Here is a 12,785-nt window from a genome sequence, read left to right as displayed (position 1 = left end):
TATTTTATCCTAACGGGTACGGGTATAGGCAAGCAGTACCCAGTGGACGCGTGCTGGTTGCCGTCTCTTGTCGTGGTGCCGCCGCAACCCCTACCCTTATTAGAGTTAGTCAAATTCCCTAGAGATCGGATCGGCGGAACAATAGGGGGGTGTTTAGATCGCAAATGTTTATAACATTTGGAACTTTTTGCTACTGTAGCGTTTTCGTTTGTATTTGACAAATTTTATCTAATCATGGTCTAACTAGACTTAAAAGATTCGTCTCGTGATGTACAATTAAACTGTGCAAATAGTTATTTTTTTACATATATTTACTGCTCCATGCATGTGTCTCAAAATTGATGTGATGGAGAGAGAGTGTAAAAATTTGAAACTTTGAAGTGATCTAAACGGGGTCTAGATATAACACGAATAAAAGAGGGCAGTAGTAGGGCCGTACCTAAGATTTCGGCAGCCGCGCGGCAGGGCCACGTTAGCGTTGAAAACGTCGTCCGTGCGATTTTGATCCTCTGGTTGCTGCCGTTCCTTTCTTTTTCTTTTTTTTTTTTTACAGCTGCTCGACTGTCGTTGCTGGTGGCTCCCTTGCCGACGCGTCGACGGGCCGCGTGTCCTTTCTACTGCTGCGGCACCGTCGCCGGGCTGCACCTCATCTCTCGCGCCGTGTATCCACCGCTCCTCTTTGCCTTGCGCTTTCCTTCTGGGCTAAGTTTTCGTTGCGCTCGTTCGCTTCGCGCCCTCTTCCTGCTTCCACGGTCCCTATCAGATATTGGATCTTCTTCTTCCTCGGTTCTTTGTCTCCTGACGTCTTCTGCGCCTGCTTGTTCAGTGCTAGCTCAACGGCTGTCGCACGAGGACCGCACCGCTCGGACGAGCTGTAGGCCGTGGTTGAGCGCATCTACATGTAAGCATCTAAGCAAGCAGGTCTCCCTTCTGATCCACGGCAATGGGAACATGAGGGAGCAGTTGCAGAAGTTTAAGTTTTGATTTGGCTAGATCTCAATCCGTTACAGGAATACTGCTGCTTAAGCATCAGGTGCGTTTGGACTATGACTGACACTCGCCTGGCTAGACTTTTGGTCATTGACTGCACATGCATCAGTTTAAACTGATGCTAATTATTGGTGATTCAACTTATGCGCAGTGGGTGCAGTTGATTTTCTCGCCTAGAGTTGGCAGAATCCAGGACATCTAAATCCTCCCCCAAATATTTGGCAAGCCCAGATTTGGCTATTTGTTTCGAAAAAATCTATGCTATTTTGAGATTAGTTTTAAACCAAAATTTTCTTTACAAACGTTCCCAGTGGCAATGTAAGAGCTATAGAATACTATGAAATATCGAATTATCAACTATGCACAATTACCCATTGTAATATATCTACAGGTATGCACGCAAGGCCTTATCTCCATTAATCTATAGAATAATATACTGTGCTATCTACACGTATGTTTCCTGTATATATGTGCACCTCTACGCGCGAAGGGGTGCGCGCACAACACTAGTTGTTGACTATGTACATCCATATTGTACAATAGGCAAATGTCAAGTTCAAATTAATTATTTCTAAGATACTAAAATTGATAAATTTTGAATGGCGTTAGCACTATATTTCAGATGTGCTGTTGCATATGATATTTATTAAAAATAATAAATTTCAAATGGCATTAGCACTATCTTTGTGAAGCTTAAAATTGTTTGAAAACCAATTTGGCATGTTTGGAATGATTTTTTTTTATCGTTCTTGATATATGAGGCATTTTCCCGGTGATAAACTGGGCTCTAATGTCGATGTAGTTGTCAAAGAGACAAGAAAAAAAGGGCTCTCAGTACAGCCCAGTTTTTAGTAGGCTCGGCAACGATTGATGGGCTAAAAGTTATGAGAGAGAGAGTGTCCGAAACAGTTTTTGGTAGAGCCCAGTTATCACTATACCTGGTCTGCATAGCATGGGCTTGGCCCATTTCCGGAGTTCTTGCCCGAAACGAGATCTCAACCATCGCCATCTAGATCTGACGGTTATCGTTTCACGGAACCTAGGGTTTTCTATCTGTTCATTGCATAGCCGCCGTTAAAAGGCCGGGTCCGCCTGGGGCATTTTGCGGCGGACTCCTTGATACCCTATTCTCCTCTGGCTCTCGATTTCGTCTTCGTTTTTGTTAGCCTGCTTTGTTCTAGTTGCTTTCTCGTTGTGATTTGCCTTCTTTCTTGCATCTTTTGTTTAATCTTTGGAGCAGTGATGATATCATTCGAGTATGATCTTCGAGATGTGATTATCAATCTCTATTGCTACGTTCTTGCTGAGCTCCTAGCGCCGTCTACGATCTTTTTCGTTGGATTCAGCCTTTAGAGTTTAATCTGGTGTTGTTTGGAGTAATCGAAAACGAGGGTGGAAAGTCTTATTCCTAGATTTCCTGTGAAGTTGGATCTTTTGTGTTCTCCTTTGATGATGTTTGTTCTTCGCCGATAGCAAGGGTATAGATAACCAGAGGAATAGCAGCTTAGGAGTGAAGATAATTTCTCCCATAGTCTGACTAATACATGATAACACGCTGAGATAAGATCTAGGGCCACTACAGAAGAATTCGGCTATATTGAAACAGCCTACCTACAGCTCTGATATTAGTGTTCTCACGGCCTCGAAAGACAGCAGAATCTGTTAACCTGACATGACAGGACTCTGGAACTCAAAACAGTACTAGGAACAGAGCATAGTCTTCCCAATCATCCATCCTCGAGCTTCCATCCGTTGCTAGTTGAATCCTGCATGTGTTAGCAGAAAGCGTCAGGTTAGGTACTGGAAACAGCTGCTCTGAATCGAAGCTCACAGCCTGCGAAAATTCTCACGGGCTAGGAATCAGAACACACCGAGTTTGAGTTCCAGGCCGTTGCTCAACGAGGTCGACCCTGCTTCCTCGTCGTTGTTCAGGGCCTGAGAATGAGCAAGCTGCAGACAAAATTGTCACAATACCATATAAAGATTAGGAACTGAATTGCAAGGACACGAATAATCAGGAATTCCCTCGAAAACAAAGGAGCACGCACAATGCCAAAATTAAAGCTCAGAAAGCTAGGAAAATTGATGTGCTCTCAAAGGCAAGGAAAATCGATGTGCTCCCAAAGCCAAAACTAGCTGCCAGTTCAGTTCATCTAGGCTCCGTCAGCTACCTGCGCATAGCATGATGCAGCTGCTCGTGACACTGTAGCAAAGCGAAAGCTACGCCGCCTTCAGCTTGAAGGGATCGTATGAATGGGCCTACATGTCGTAGCGGGGCAGCCGTTGCGTCACTTTCGAGCTTGTAATGGAGCATCCCTCGTGACGCTAGGCACTGAGTAGCGCATGCACGGTTCCTCCGAATGGATGGGCCGCTATTTCCTCCTCTATTTTCGTAGGGAATCATCCTATTTCACAGAGGGGTGTAGAAGCATGAAAGAAATGTCTATTCCTGCTACGGCCTGTATACTGTACATACCCCAGTATCACGCCATCAACCATGTTCTACTCTCCCTCTCCGTCTCAAAAGGAAACGTGGAAAACAGTTCCACTCTCTTGAAAATGATGAAGCTGAACTCGAGTGCTGCTGTTTAGGTAGGCAGATTAACCGAGACTGTTTTGTTGTTTGGACTGTGCATCTAGGAATGTTCTTACCATTTGTAGCTTACAAGTCATCAGCTTACACCTTTGTACTGATAGATTTGTTAGTTCTGAGTTCTGACAGTTGTTTTAGGAACCACGCATTAACCCAAATACCAGCAAATTAAATAGCAAGTGCTGGTTAACTGTCGAAATTAAAAGTGACTCTAAGTTCTGACCTATCCAGCCATCCAGCACTAGTTCAGAGAATCAGAGCGTCTGACTCGGGATTCGGTATTTAGGTATAACTTGTGCAGGCTGCTGAGAAACTCGTGCGTCGTGTGGTATTCAACTGAAAGTACTTGCATTCAAGGAAACACAGTGAAAGTGAAATAGATAGGGAACTACCTACACGAGTTACTGAACAACAGCGAACGATTACGTGCTGCTTACCTTGTCGCACAATCCATAGCGCTCCTCTTGCCTACCTCTGATCTGCATGAAGAATGGAGCAGTCATCAGAGACGCCACAAGAATGAAGCGTGAACATAGGGAAACCAGCTTAGAAAATGCAGGGATCGAGGGTGCAGCAGGAACAAAATCTGCAGGGTCTCAACAAGGCCATGCGGCGTGGGTATGCGTACAATGTTCTCGAGGTAGGTGATCTCTCCCCCGATCTTGCGGTCCTTCTCGGAGCGCACCTTGTGCATGGCGGCCTCCAGGTTGTGCTCCAGCAGCTCCAGCGACGGCACCGTGTACTGCTCCCCGTCGTCCACCGTCATGAACCGCAGCTCCTTCTCCATGAGCTCGCACATCTGCTCCGCCTTCTCCAGCTCCGCGCGCCGCTCCTGCGTGTCAAAAAACATCATTAATTTATTACTCTCGAATCTCGATCGAGCAGCCTCGCTAGCCCAAACGTACGGGGGAACTCACGCATGGTCCTGCTGGACGTACTCACCTGGCGGATGTCCGTCCAGACCTTGGTGTGAGTCGCAGCCTCGTATCTCTCGACCAGATCCTTAACGCTGCGAGATCAAGGAATAAGAGGCACTCTAGCTGCTAAGCATAGACAAACATGTACTGGTAATGGTAGCTAAGCATGCGAGAGAGCGATGGTTTGCTTACGATGGGACGGTGGGCGAGAGGTAGTGGTAGAGCTTGCCGGAGGTGGAGAAGAGGAGGAGGAGCAGATCGACGTCGCAGAGGACGGAGAGCTCCCTGGCCTTCTTGAACAGGCCGTCCCTGCGCTTGTAGAAGGTGGACTGCCGCTGCGTCGGGTTCTCGATCCGCTTTATCTCGCTCCGGCCCCTCCCCATCTCGCTCCCTCCCTCCCCTTCCCTTCCCAGACTCCCACACGCGACGGAGCCCGCCGCCGCCGGCCCTTGCGAGAATAAGGAAACCGCACGAGATCAGCTAGAGCTGCCGAGCTACTACTACTACCCCTCTCAGCCCGGCCGGCAGCTCGCGGGATGTAACAGTTTGGGAGGGGAAGGAAGGCGACCAGGTGAGGCCGGCGAGACGGTGAGTGCTTGCGCGGCCCGTCGCTTTGCTTTAAAGAGGCGAGGGTGGGGGCGAGGGCAAGTGCTCGACTGCTCGCAGTAGCGAGACATGATGGTCTAGCTCCTCGTCGCGCTCCAGGTAGCTTCGTCTTTGTGTCAGCCGGCACGATGCGTGGCCGCCCGCGGTTGGTTGATTGGTTGGTCGCTGGCACAGCCTGGCTCCCTCCCGTCGCGGCTGCAGCCTTGGAGATGCAGGGCGAGGAGGGAGCACGGCTAGGCCGCGCTGGCACGCGGCCGGCGACGTGCGTGAAGCGACGGAGACGTGTCGAGGGGCAGCGCACAGGGGCAGCCGGGCAGTGAATCCATCCATCAGACCGTCGTCGTCGATCGATCAGCGCAGCAGGAGCCTGCCGCTGGAGCTGCATCCTATGTTGTACCAGTTCTGCTGCTGCGCGACGTAGAGTAGTGGCTTCTGGTACGACGACAAGTACGCGACGGATCGAGCAGTAGGACGTGACCTCTGGGCTTTTTCTTTGCAGTGTTTCCTTTGCGCTTTGGCCTTTGGGTATGGCTCCCGATGCGAACATGTGGCGCTGTAAATTTTGTTTGCACTCCCACCATGCATGATAGGGGAGCGAGTACGCGACTACAAACGCCTAGGTTCAAAATTCTGCGGCGACGTGCGTGCCAATCTATCTAGTCCTTCAGCGGCTATGTTTGTAGTGGTACTGCGTCAATGTCTCAATGAGCACAGGGGAAGAACCAGAAGAATGCTTCCATACAGAAAGTCATTTAACGAATGGTTCAATCTCATGTAATATAATCATACATATGTTAAAAGCATTGTCCACCCTTTGTTTATTAGAAAGTCATTTAACACCAGTTTTTCTTCCTCAGGATCATAACTTAATGCAAGTTCGTTCAAAAAAGCCTTAATGCAAGCAAGTTCAATTGGTAGTTCCTCCATAATACAAAGAATGCCATTTTGACATTCCAACTTTATGCTAAGTCACAGTGTCTTATGTTTGATCAAGTTTGTAAATATATTAAGTTTGTAATGAACCATATTTGATATCATATTAAACCTAAAAGAAATCTAGAATTGTACTATGTTTAGGAAGAAGGGACTAACATTCAGAGCCGGTTTGGGAGAGCTTTTATCAGTTTTGGCTTCACTTGTTTTATGCAAATCGAGATGCTGTAACGTGAAGCTGTTTTGTAAGCCGAAGTAAATTTAAAGTACAAGCTGGTTGGGGCCACTTTTTCTGGCTTCACCGATGAAGCCACTTTGGAAGAAGACCTTCCAAAGAGATTGCAATTAGACATGAGCATTTTGCAGCTGAGAAGATAAAAAGAGCCTTATTTATTTCGATTTTAAAATCAATATAATACCTTAGCACCCAACCAGTAACGCTTTCCGGCCTGCGTATTTGGACCAAAGTCGGGTCACCCTCAGGCTCGAGTTATTCCGCCCCATTATTTTCAGTGTGAATATTTTGATGTTTCGGGCCAGCAAAAACAACGTCAAGCCCGGCCTTAAATTAGTGATGGGCTCGGGACGGTCTGGCCTGTTTTGCTCAAGTCTAGCTACAGTAGGAGGAGGTGATAAGCGTCATGTTTAGATACAAGCACAAATTAGAGATCGATGCAAGAGATTGTGTGGTCTATATGGAGGATACACCGTGTACGTTTGGCCTTGGCTATGCTTTCGTGGGGAAAAATTAAACTAGGTTATAACTCGGTTATTGTTATATCTAATATTAGCATAACACTAGTACTAGTAAAACGCTAATTATTGATGTGTGAAAACAACTCTCTTTCTAGCACACTTCACAGTTAACAGACCAAAAAGCGCGGTGTTGTGTAGACGGCGGTCCACGGCGACCATATTCGCGTGCCGATCCGACCGAGATCTACTTGAGCTGCAGTTGGTGGTCGACCCCATCCATTGTACACGGCTGCTAGCTATTGGCCTTGCCCTTTCTGTGACCGCAGGCAACCTTTGCCCTGTACTTCCATCCCTGACCGCCTCCTTTCCCGCCCATCTCTCTCGATCTTGTGCAGACAACCACTGAGCTGCACGTCGATCCTGGAAGCCTCCAGCTCCAGCTTCCCGTTTGAGCTAGGGCACTAGTTTATCGCGGCCAGCTCCACATGACTGCTGGGCCAGGAGGGGCAAGCAAGAACGCCGTCCCGGAACGGCAAGACGCCCGTGGCCGGCCGGTAGGTCGGGCGGGGAGTGAGTGAAATTGAAGCACCTGGGTCCGTCTTTCCATGGGATTTTGTAGGATTCGGGGGGCGAGGACGAGGACGACGGCAAGTGGCAGGCCACGGCCGCAGCTACACGCCACAGCAGCACACCAGCACGGCGTGGCTGCCTGCTTTCCCAGAGCCTATACGCTTCTACAGCTCGCCTAGGTCTCGTCCTGCTACATGCGTACAGGGAAGAGAAAGAGACTCCTCGCCACGGTCACTGCTCGCTGGGCCGCAGCAGTTGCAGCACTGGTTCTCTCTCCCCCTGTCGGCCGCGCGCTGCTCCTGTGACTGACGCGACGCGAGGACTGCAGCTGACCGACGCGACCCATCGTCGTCTACCCCTGCGTGCGTCCTGAGGTGGCCACCTCTCGCCGGTTGGGTCATGGCCTCATCACTCATGGGCTTCCTCATGGCTAGGCATCGAGCAATCACTACCCGGCAGGCGAGACCGGCCATAAACGCTGGGCGCTCGGGCTAGCTAGGGCACTAGTAGCTTTGGCTCCGTGGTGCGCGGCGCTGTGCCTGTGCGCACATGGCTCCCTGCCTGCCACTGCGTGCAACGCCGAATAATTGTGTGGAGCACGTACGGGCAGCAGTCTCCTGGTGCGCGGTTGCATGCCCTGCATCTGCACGATCGGCACTGTGGGCTTTCTCCGGCCTTTCAATTCGAGCGCTTGTACGTGTCGGTGGCAGTGTACGTATCATCGTACTGCCACTGCTGGTACACCTGACGGCAAGTGCGTCCGATGTTTAGACCAGACGCTTAACATGGCATGGATGTGATCGGTGATCAACGCAACTTAGCCGAGGACGATTGATGAACTGCACTGTCGTGGATTTGTGATCCATCTCTTCGTGGTAAAAGGATGCCTTCCATTGAAAAGAGGTCCAGTTTCACGTTATAGCTGGAACTTCGAGCCCAGCATGAATATGCAGCAGATGAATGTGAGAATCAAACATCAGTTAATCGTGTGACACACTCGACTAGCCAATGCTCCTATATCAGGTGAAAATTCTTCAACTTGCTATACATGCTAATTGCAATTACGAATGCGCCAGTTATCATAAGAAATAAGATTGTGAATATGTTAATTCTTAGATACTTTGATATGGTCTAGAAAATTTAGCCATTCCTATTAAAAAGAAGAAACGGTTAGCTGTGTCCATAATCATGATAAATATATGATGCGATTCTGCAAGTGTTTGATGATAAAAAAAATTAGTTAGCCCACGACCACCGATGAATTGCATGGTTGCGAATTTGTGATCCATCTCTTTATGGTAAGAGGATGATGCATTCTGCTGAAAACATGCCCAATTTCACGTTATAGCAGCTGAAACTATATAGGCCCAGATTGACTAGCATCATGAACTTCGGGCCCAAGTCCCTAGCATGAATATGCAGAAGAATATGATAATCAAACATCAGTTAGCCGTGTGACACACACTAGCCAATGCTCCTATGTCCGGTGGGGATTCTTCAACTTACTATACATGCTAATTGCAAATACGGATGTGCCAATTATCATAAGAAATAAGATTGTGAATATGTTAATTCTTAGATACTTTGATATGGTCTAGAAAATTTAGCTATTCCTATTAAAAAGTACAAACAATTAGTTGCGTCCATAGTCATGATAGATATATGATGCCATTGTGCAAGGTATACTTTAAAAATAAGGAGTATACCCTATTATCACAACCATAATGAACAAAGAACTATGCATCGCAAAATAAAGATGTTAACATTTACCTGTACCATGATCATCAATTAACAAAATATAACATGTTGTGCTACTAGAAAAGTATAAAAGTCAGCGTTACAACTAGTACGGAGGGTACTAGTATTGACATGCTAGTATGCATAGATGATGCTGAGGTGGGATGGTCATGTGAGGGTCTAGGCGCTAGGGCTGGCACTAAGAAAGGAGGCAATTGTTGATCCGGTGATAATGATATGGGTGAATTGGCATCTAGACCAGGAATAGATGGATATTGGATGCTTGTTTGAGATGGTGCTAAAGATGGTTGTGGAGAGGGTGAGTGTGAAAGTACCATGGAAGGAGAGGGTGAAGATGGGTGAAGAAGATGCATTGGGGGTTGAGAAGGCATATGCATAGGGGATGGCTTAGAGGTTGATGGTGATGGAGGATGAGAAATACGGGGTGAAGATGGTGGATGGGCATGGATAGATGGTGGTGAGTCCTTTGAACTTTGAGGAGACAGTGAAGGTGAAACTTGAGATAAAGTCGGTGGAAAAATAGGGCTATAGATTGGCGAGACTTTAGCATTTGTATGAGGTGGCAAAGGTGCATGTGAAGTTGGAGAGGGTGCACGCGATGGCTTTGATTGTAATTTTGGAGATGGTGAGGGTGGATGGGTATGTGATGGTGTAGGTACTTGAGCAATCCTAGGTTTTTGTGGTTTTGGAGACAATGATGAAGGGAGGGAGGGGGAAGGTGAACGTGTTGGTGCAGACTTAATAGATTGTGATTTCGGAGGTGGTGATGGTGGGTATGAATGAGGCAATGAATGTATTGGTGCTATGTTATGGGGGTGTTGTTCTGGAGATGGTGATGGTGGGCGGGTATGTGGTGCAGGTGATGGAGCAACCCTAGTTGTTTGTGATTTCAAAGGTGATGATGGAGGAAGAGAGGAGGATGGCGAATGTGTTGGTGCTATCGTAGGGAACTTTGGTTTCGGAGCTAATGATGGTGGATGGGTTTGTGATGATCTTGGTGCTGGAGCAATCCTAGGGATTTTTGGATTTGGAGTTGGTGATGGAGGGAAGACGAAGGACGGTGCTATTGTACTAGATTGCAATTCTGGAGCCATTGATGGTTGGTGGATATGTGATGGTGCAGGTGCTGGAGCTATTCTATAAATTTTTGGTTTCGGAGGTGATGATGGAGGAAGGGAAGAAGATGGTGAATGTGTTGGTGGCGCCGTAATAATGGACTTTGGTTTTGGAGTTGATGATGGTGGGTACGTGCGTGATGGTGCCGGTGTTGTAGCTACCCTTGGATTTTGTGGTTTCAATGGTGGTGGGAGAGGGACGGAGGAGGGTAATGGATGTATCAAGGCTTCCATAGGGGATCGGGGTTCCAGAGATAATGATGGAGGATGAAAAAGGAGTGGTGGATTTCTTGGTGATGTATTAGAAGATTGTGCCTTTGGACGTGATGATAGCCGTGTTGGTGGTACTGCTGGGGGCTGCGGGTCTAGACCCGGTGATGGTGTAGGTACTGGCACTACACCATGAAATTCTGGCTCATGTGCTATTGATGGAGGGTAAGAGAATGATAGTGAACGTATCGGTGATGCTGTAGAAGGATGTGGTGATGCTGTAGAAGGATGTGGTTTCAGAGGTGGTGATGGTGGGAATGAATGGGACAGTGAATGTACTGGTGATATTGTGGGGGATTGTTGCTTCGGAGATAGTAATGGTGGAAAATGGATATGTGGTAGGGCAGGTGCTGGAGCTATCCAAGGAGTTTGTGGTTCTAGAGGTGATAGGGCACGATAGTATATTGACGAATGTGTTGGTGCGATTTTAGAAATTATATTTGGAGATCGTGATGGAGGGTGGAAGTAGGATGGTGAATGTGTTGTTGGTATTTCAGGAGTAGTTTTTGGAGATTGTGATGGAGGATGGTTGTAAAGTGGAGATCGAATTGGCGCTACTTTAGGAGTTTTTTCTTGAGACGATGACGGAGGGTGTGACACCGAATGATTTGGTGTTGGATTAGGAGGTTGCATTTTAGAAGATGCTGCTATAGAAGAGTTTGTGCTAGAGTTTTGATGTGAAGAAAGTGAGTGAGCTGGAGAAACGGCTGGAGGTGGAGCACGTGGTTGAGGATTTAGAGGTAGGGATGGAGAGGGAGATAATGAAGTTTCTATTCCAGATTTTGATGTCGGCGAAGAAGCCACTGTACTCGTTGGTGATAGCGAACGTGAAAATGTGCGTGGTTGTGGCTTTGGAGACAAGGGTGGAGGTATCGGTGCTAGCATCGAGTGTTCATGTGGCAAATGTGATGGTGAAGGCGGTAGTGATGACTTATGAGTTGGCGATGGGAGAAGAAATGTACGGTTTGACGGAATTGGCAACAACGAAGGAGCATTCAGAGGTGGTGCATGTGGATATGGCAGCGGCGGATCCGTAGGTGATAGTGAAGGTGTCATTGGTGAACCCTCAAAAGATGGGGATGCCAGAGGAGGCTGTGTTGTGTAATAGTTTGGAGACATTGCTGCTGCTGTGGAGGTGGATGGCGCAAGGGACGGAGATGGGGAGGGAGCCTGCGATCCTGCCGGCGGTCCTGCCGGCGGTTCTGCCGTCTCCATGACCACCATTAGCTTTTGGCCTTGCTTGCACCGACCGGCATCGCCGCTAATGAAGTAGAACGGCCCGGCTGTGCCCAACTCGTACGCCGAGTCGCCATCGCTCCGCTCGCCTATGGGGTCCCTCACGTCGCACGCGTCGTAGTGGCGCTTGTCCACGACCAGTACGGAGTCCGCGCCCCTCTTGTACTTGAATACTAGAAATAAACATGCACCACGCAAATCAAATTCCTACGACTAGATGCTTAACACCGATGAGTTATGACAAAACAGCTGAAGCATATTTGCATACCGATGGTGTCGGTGACCTTGAAGCGGTGGTGGGCGGCCCAGCGGCCGTAGCTCTCCGCCGGCTTGCCGACCCAGCCGTCCTCGTCGCCGACGTAGAACACGCCGTTGTGGGAGGTGGCTGCCGAAGCAGCTACTACGAGCACTGCAAAACCCAAGGCTAGAGCGAGGCTAATAACATCACCACTACAGGGCCTCATTTTTGGTGGCATCGATTTGGTGAGGTGAGGTGTGAGACTGTGTGAGCATGCTAGCTGTACATGCACAGAAGTGCAATGTGGAAAGGGACTCGATCAAGGCCGAGCTTTTAAATACATGGCGCGGATAAGATCACCGGCCGCCCAGCCCATGCAAGAAGAGCAGAGCTGCTGCTTCCACGAAGCGCACCGGCCATACACGGCCACTTTGCGTAGGAGCCGTGCTTGCCGTGTAATCATAAGGGCCCGGTTGAAGGGAGGCTGGGACGGACGCGCCTTTGCGTGCTAGGCCTGCTGCCGCTCCTTGAATCGGGACGCATGTTGCGTCATCGGCTTGCCGTGGAACTCGAGCGGAAAAAGGCATGGATGTTGCGTGACCCTGTCGGTTTCGATCTGAAGTTTGCCTCTGGAGTCTGGATGGATGGCTCTCAGATCGGAGCTGTAAACGATGTGATGCTCGTGATTTGAATTGGCCTTTAAACTCTGGATCGTCCTACGTATTTTTCAGCAGGATTGTGCTACTGCTACCTCAATTATTTATTATTTTTTAGGCAGTTTATTGTACGTTTAGTTTCTGGGTTAGTTAATCAAAGTGTTTGTTTTTTAAGATGGATCAAAGTATTCGTCACGCTCGCTCTGC

The 12,785-nt window shown here is 48.4% G+C and overlaps 2 protein-coding genes across 3 annotated transcripts; both read right to left on the bottom strand.

Annotated features, from left to right (window-relative positions):
- Positions 1-2,110: 2,110 nt before the first annotated feature.
- LOC112894720 (MADS-box transcription factor 32) lies at positions 2,111-5,066 on the bottom strand. 2 transcript variants are annotated; one of them, XM_025962515.1, is made up of 6 exons: positions 4,693-5,066; positions 4,526-4,592; positions 4,212-4,415; positions 4,021-4,062; positions 2,862-2,940; positions 2,111-2,756 (listed from the first exon to the last, which is right to left on the bottom strand). In XM_025962515.1, the coding sequence occupies exons 1-6, from the start codon at positions 4,881-4,883 to the stop codon at positions 2,746-2,748; spliced, it is 594 nt and encodes a 197-aa protein (XP_025818300.1). In that variant the 5' UTR covers positions 4,884-5,066; the 3' UTR covers positions 2,111-2,745. The 2 variants fall into 2 exon arrangements, with proteins under 2 accessions (XP_025818300.1, XP_025818301.1); XM_025962516.1 differs by having other exon boundaries at positions 4,269-4,415.
- A 3,998-nt stretch (positions 5,067-9,064) lies between these two features.
- LOC112892395 (early nodulin-like protein 2) lies at positions 9,065-12,148 on the bottom strand. The gene is made up of 3 exons (XM_025959571.1): positions 11,953-12,148; positions 11,699-11,857; positions 9,065-9,075 (listed from the first exon to the last, which is right to left on the bottom strand). Exons 1-3 carry the CDS (start codon positions 12,146-12,148, stop codon positions 9,065-9,067), a joined length of 366 nt encoding a protein of 121 aa, XP_025815356.1.
- Positions 12,149-12,785: the final 637 nt, after the last annotated feature.

This window comes from Panicum hallii, chromosome 5 (assembly GCF_002211085.1).
Source record: "Panicum hallii strain FIL2 chromosome 5, PHallii_v3.1, whole genome shotgun sequence".
NCBI lineage: Eukaryota > Viridiplantae > Streptophyta > Magnoliopsida > Poales > Poaceae > Panicum > Panicum hallii.
Note: the sequence above shows the minus strand (reverse complement) of the source record. Positions and strands in the feature narration are given on the sequence as shown.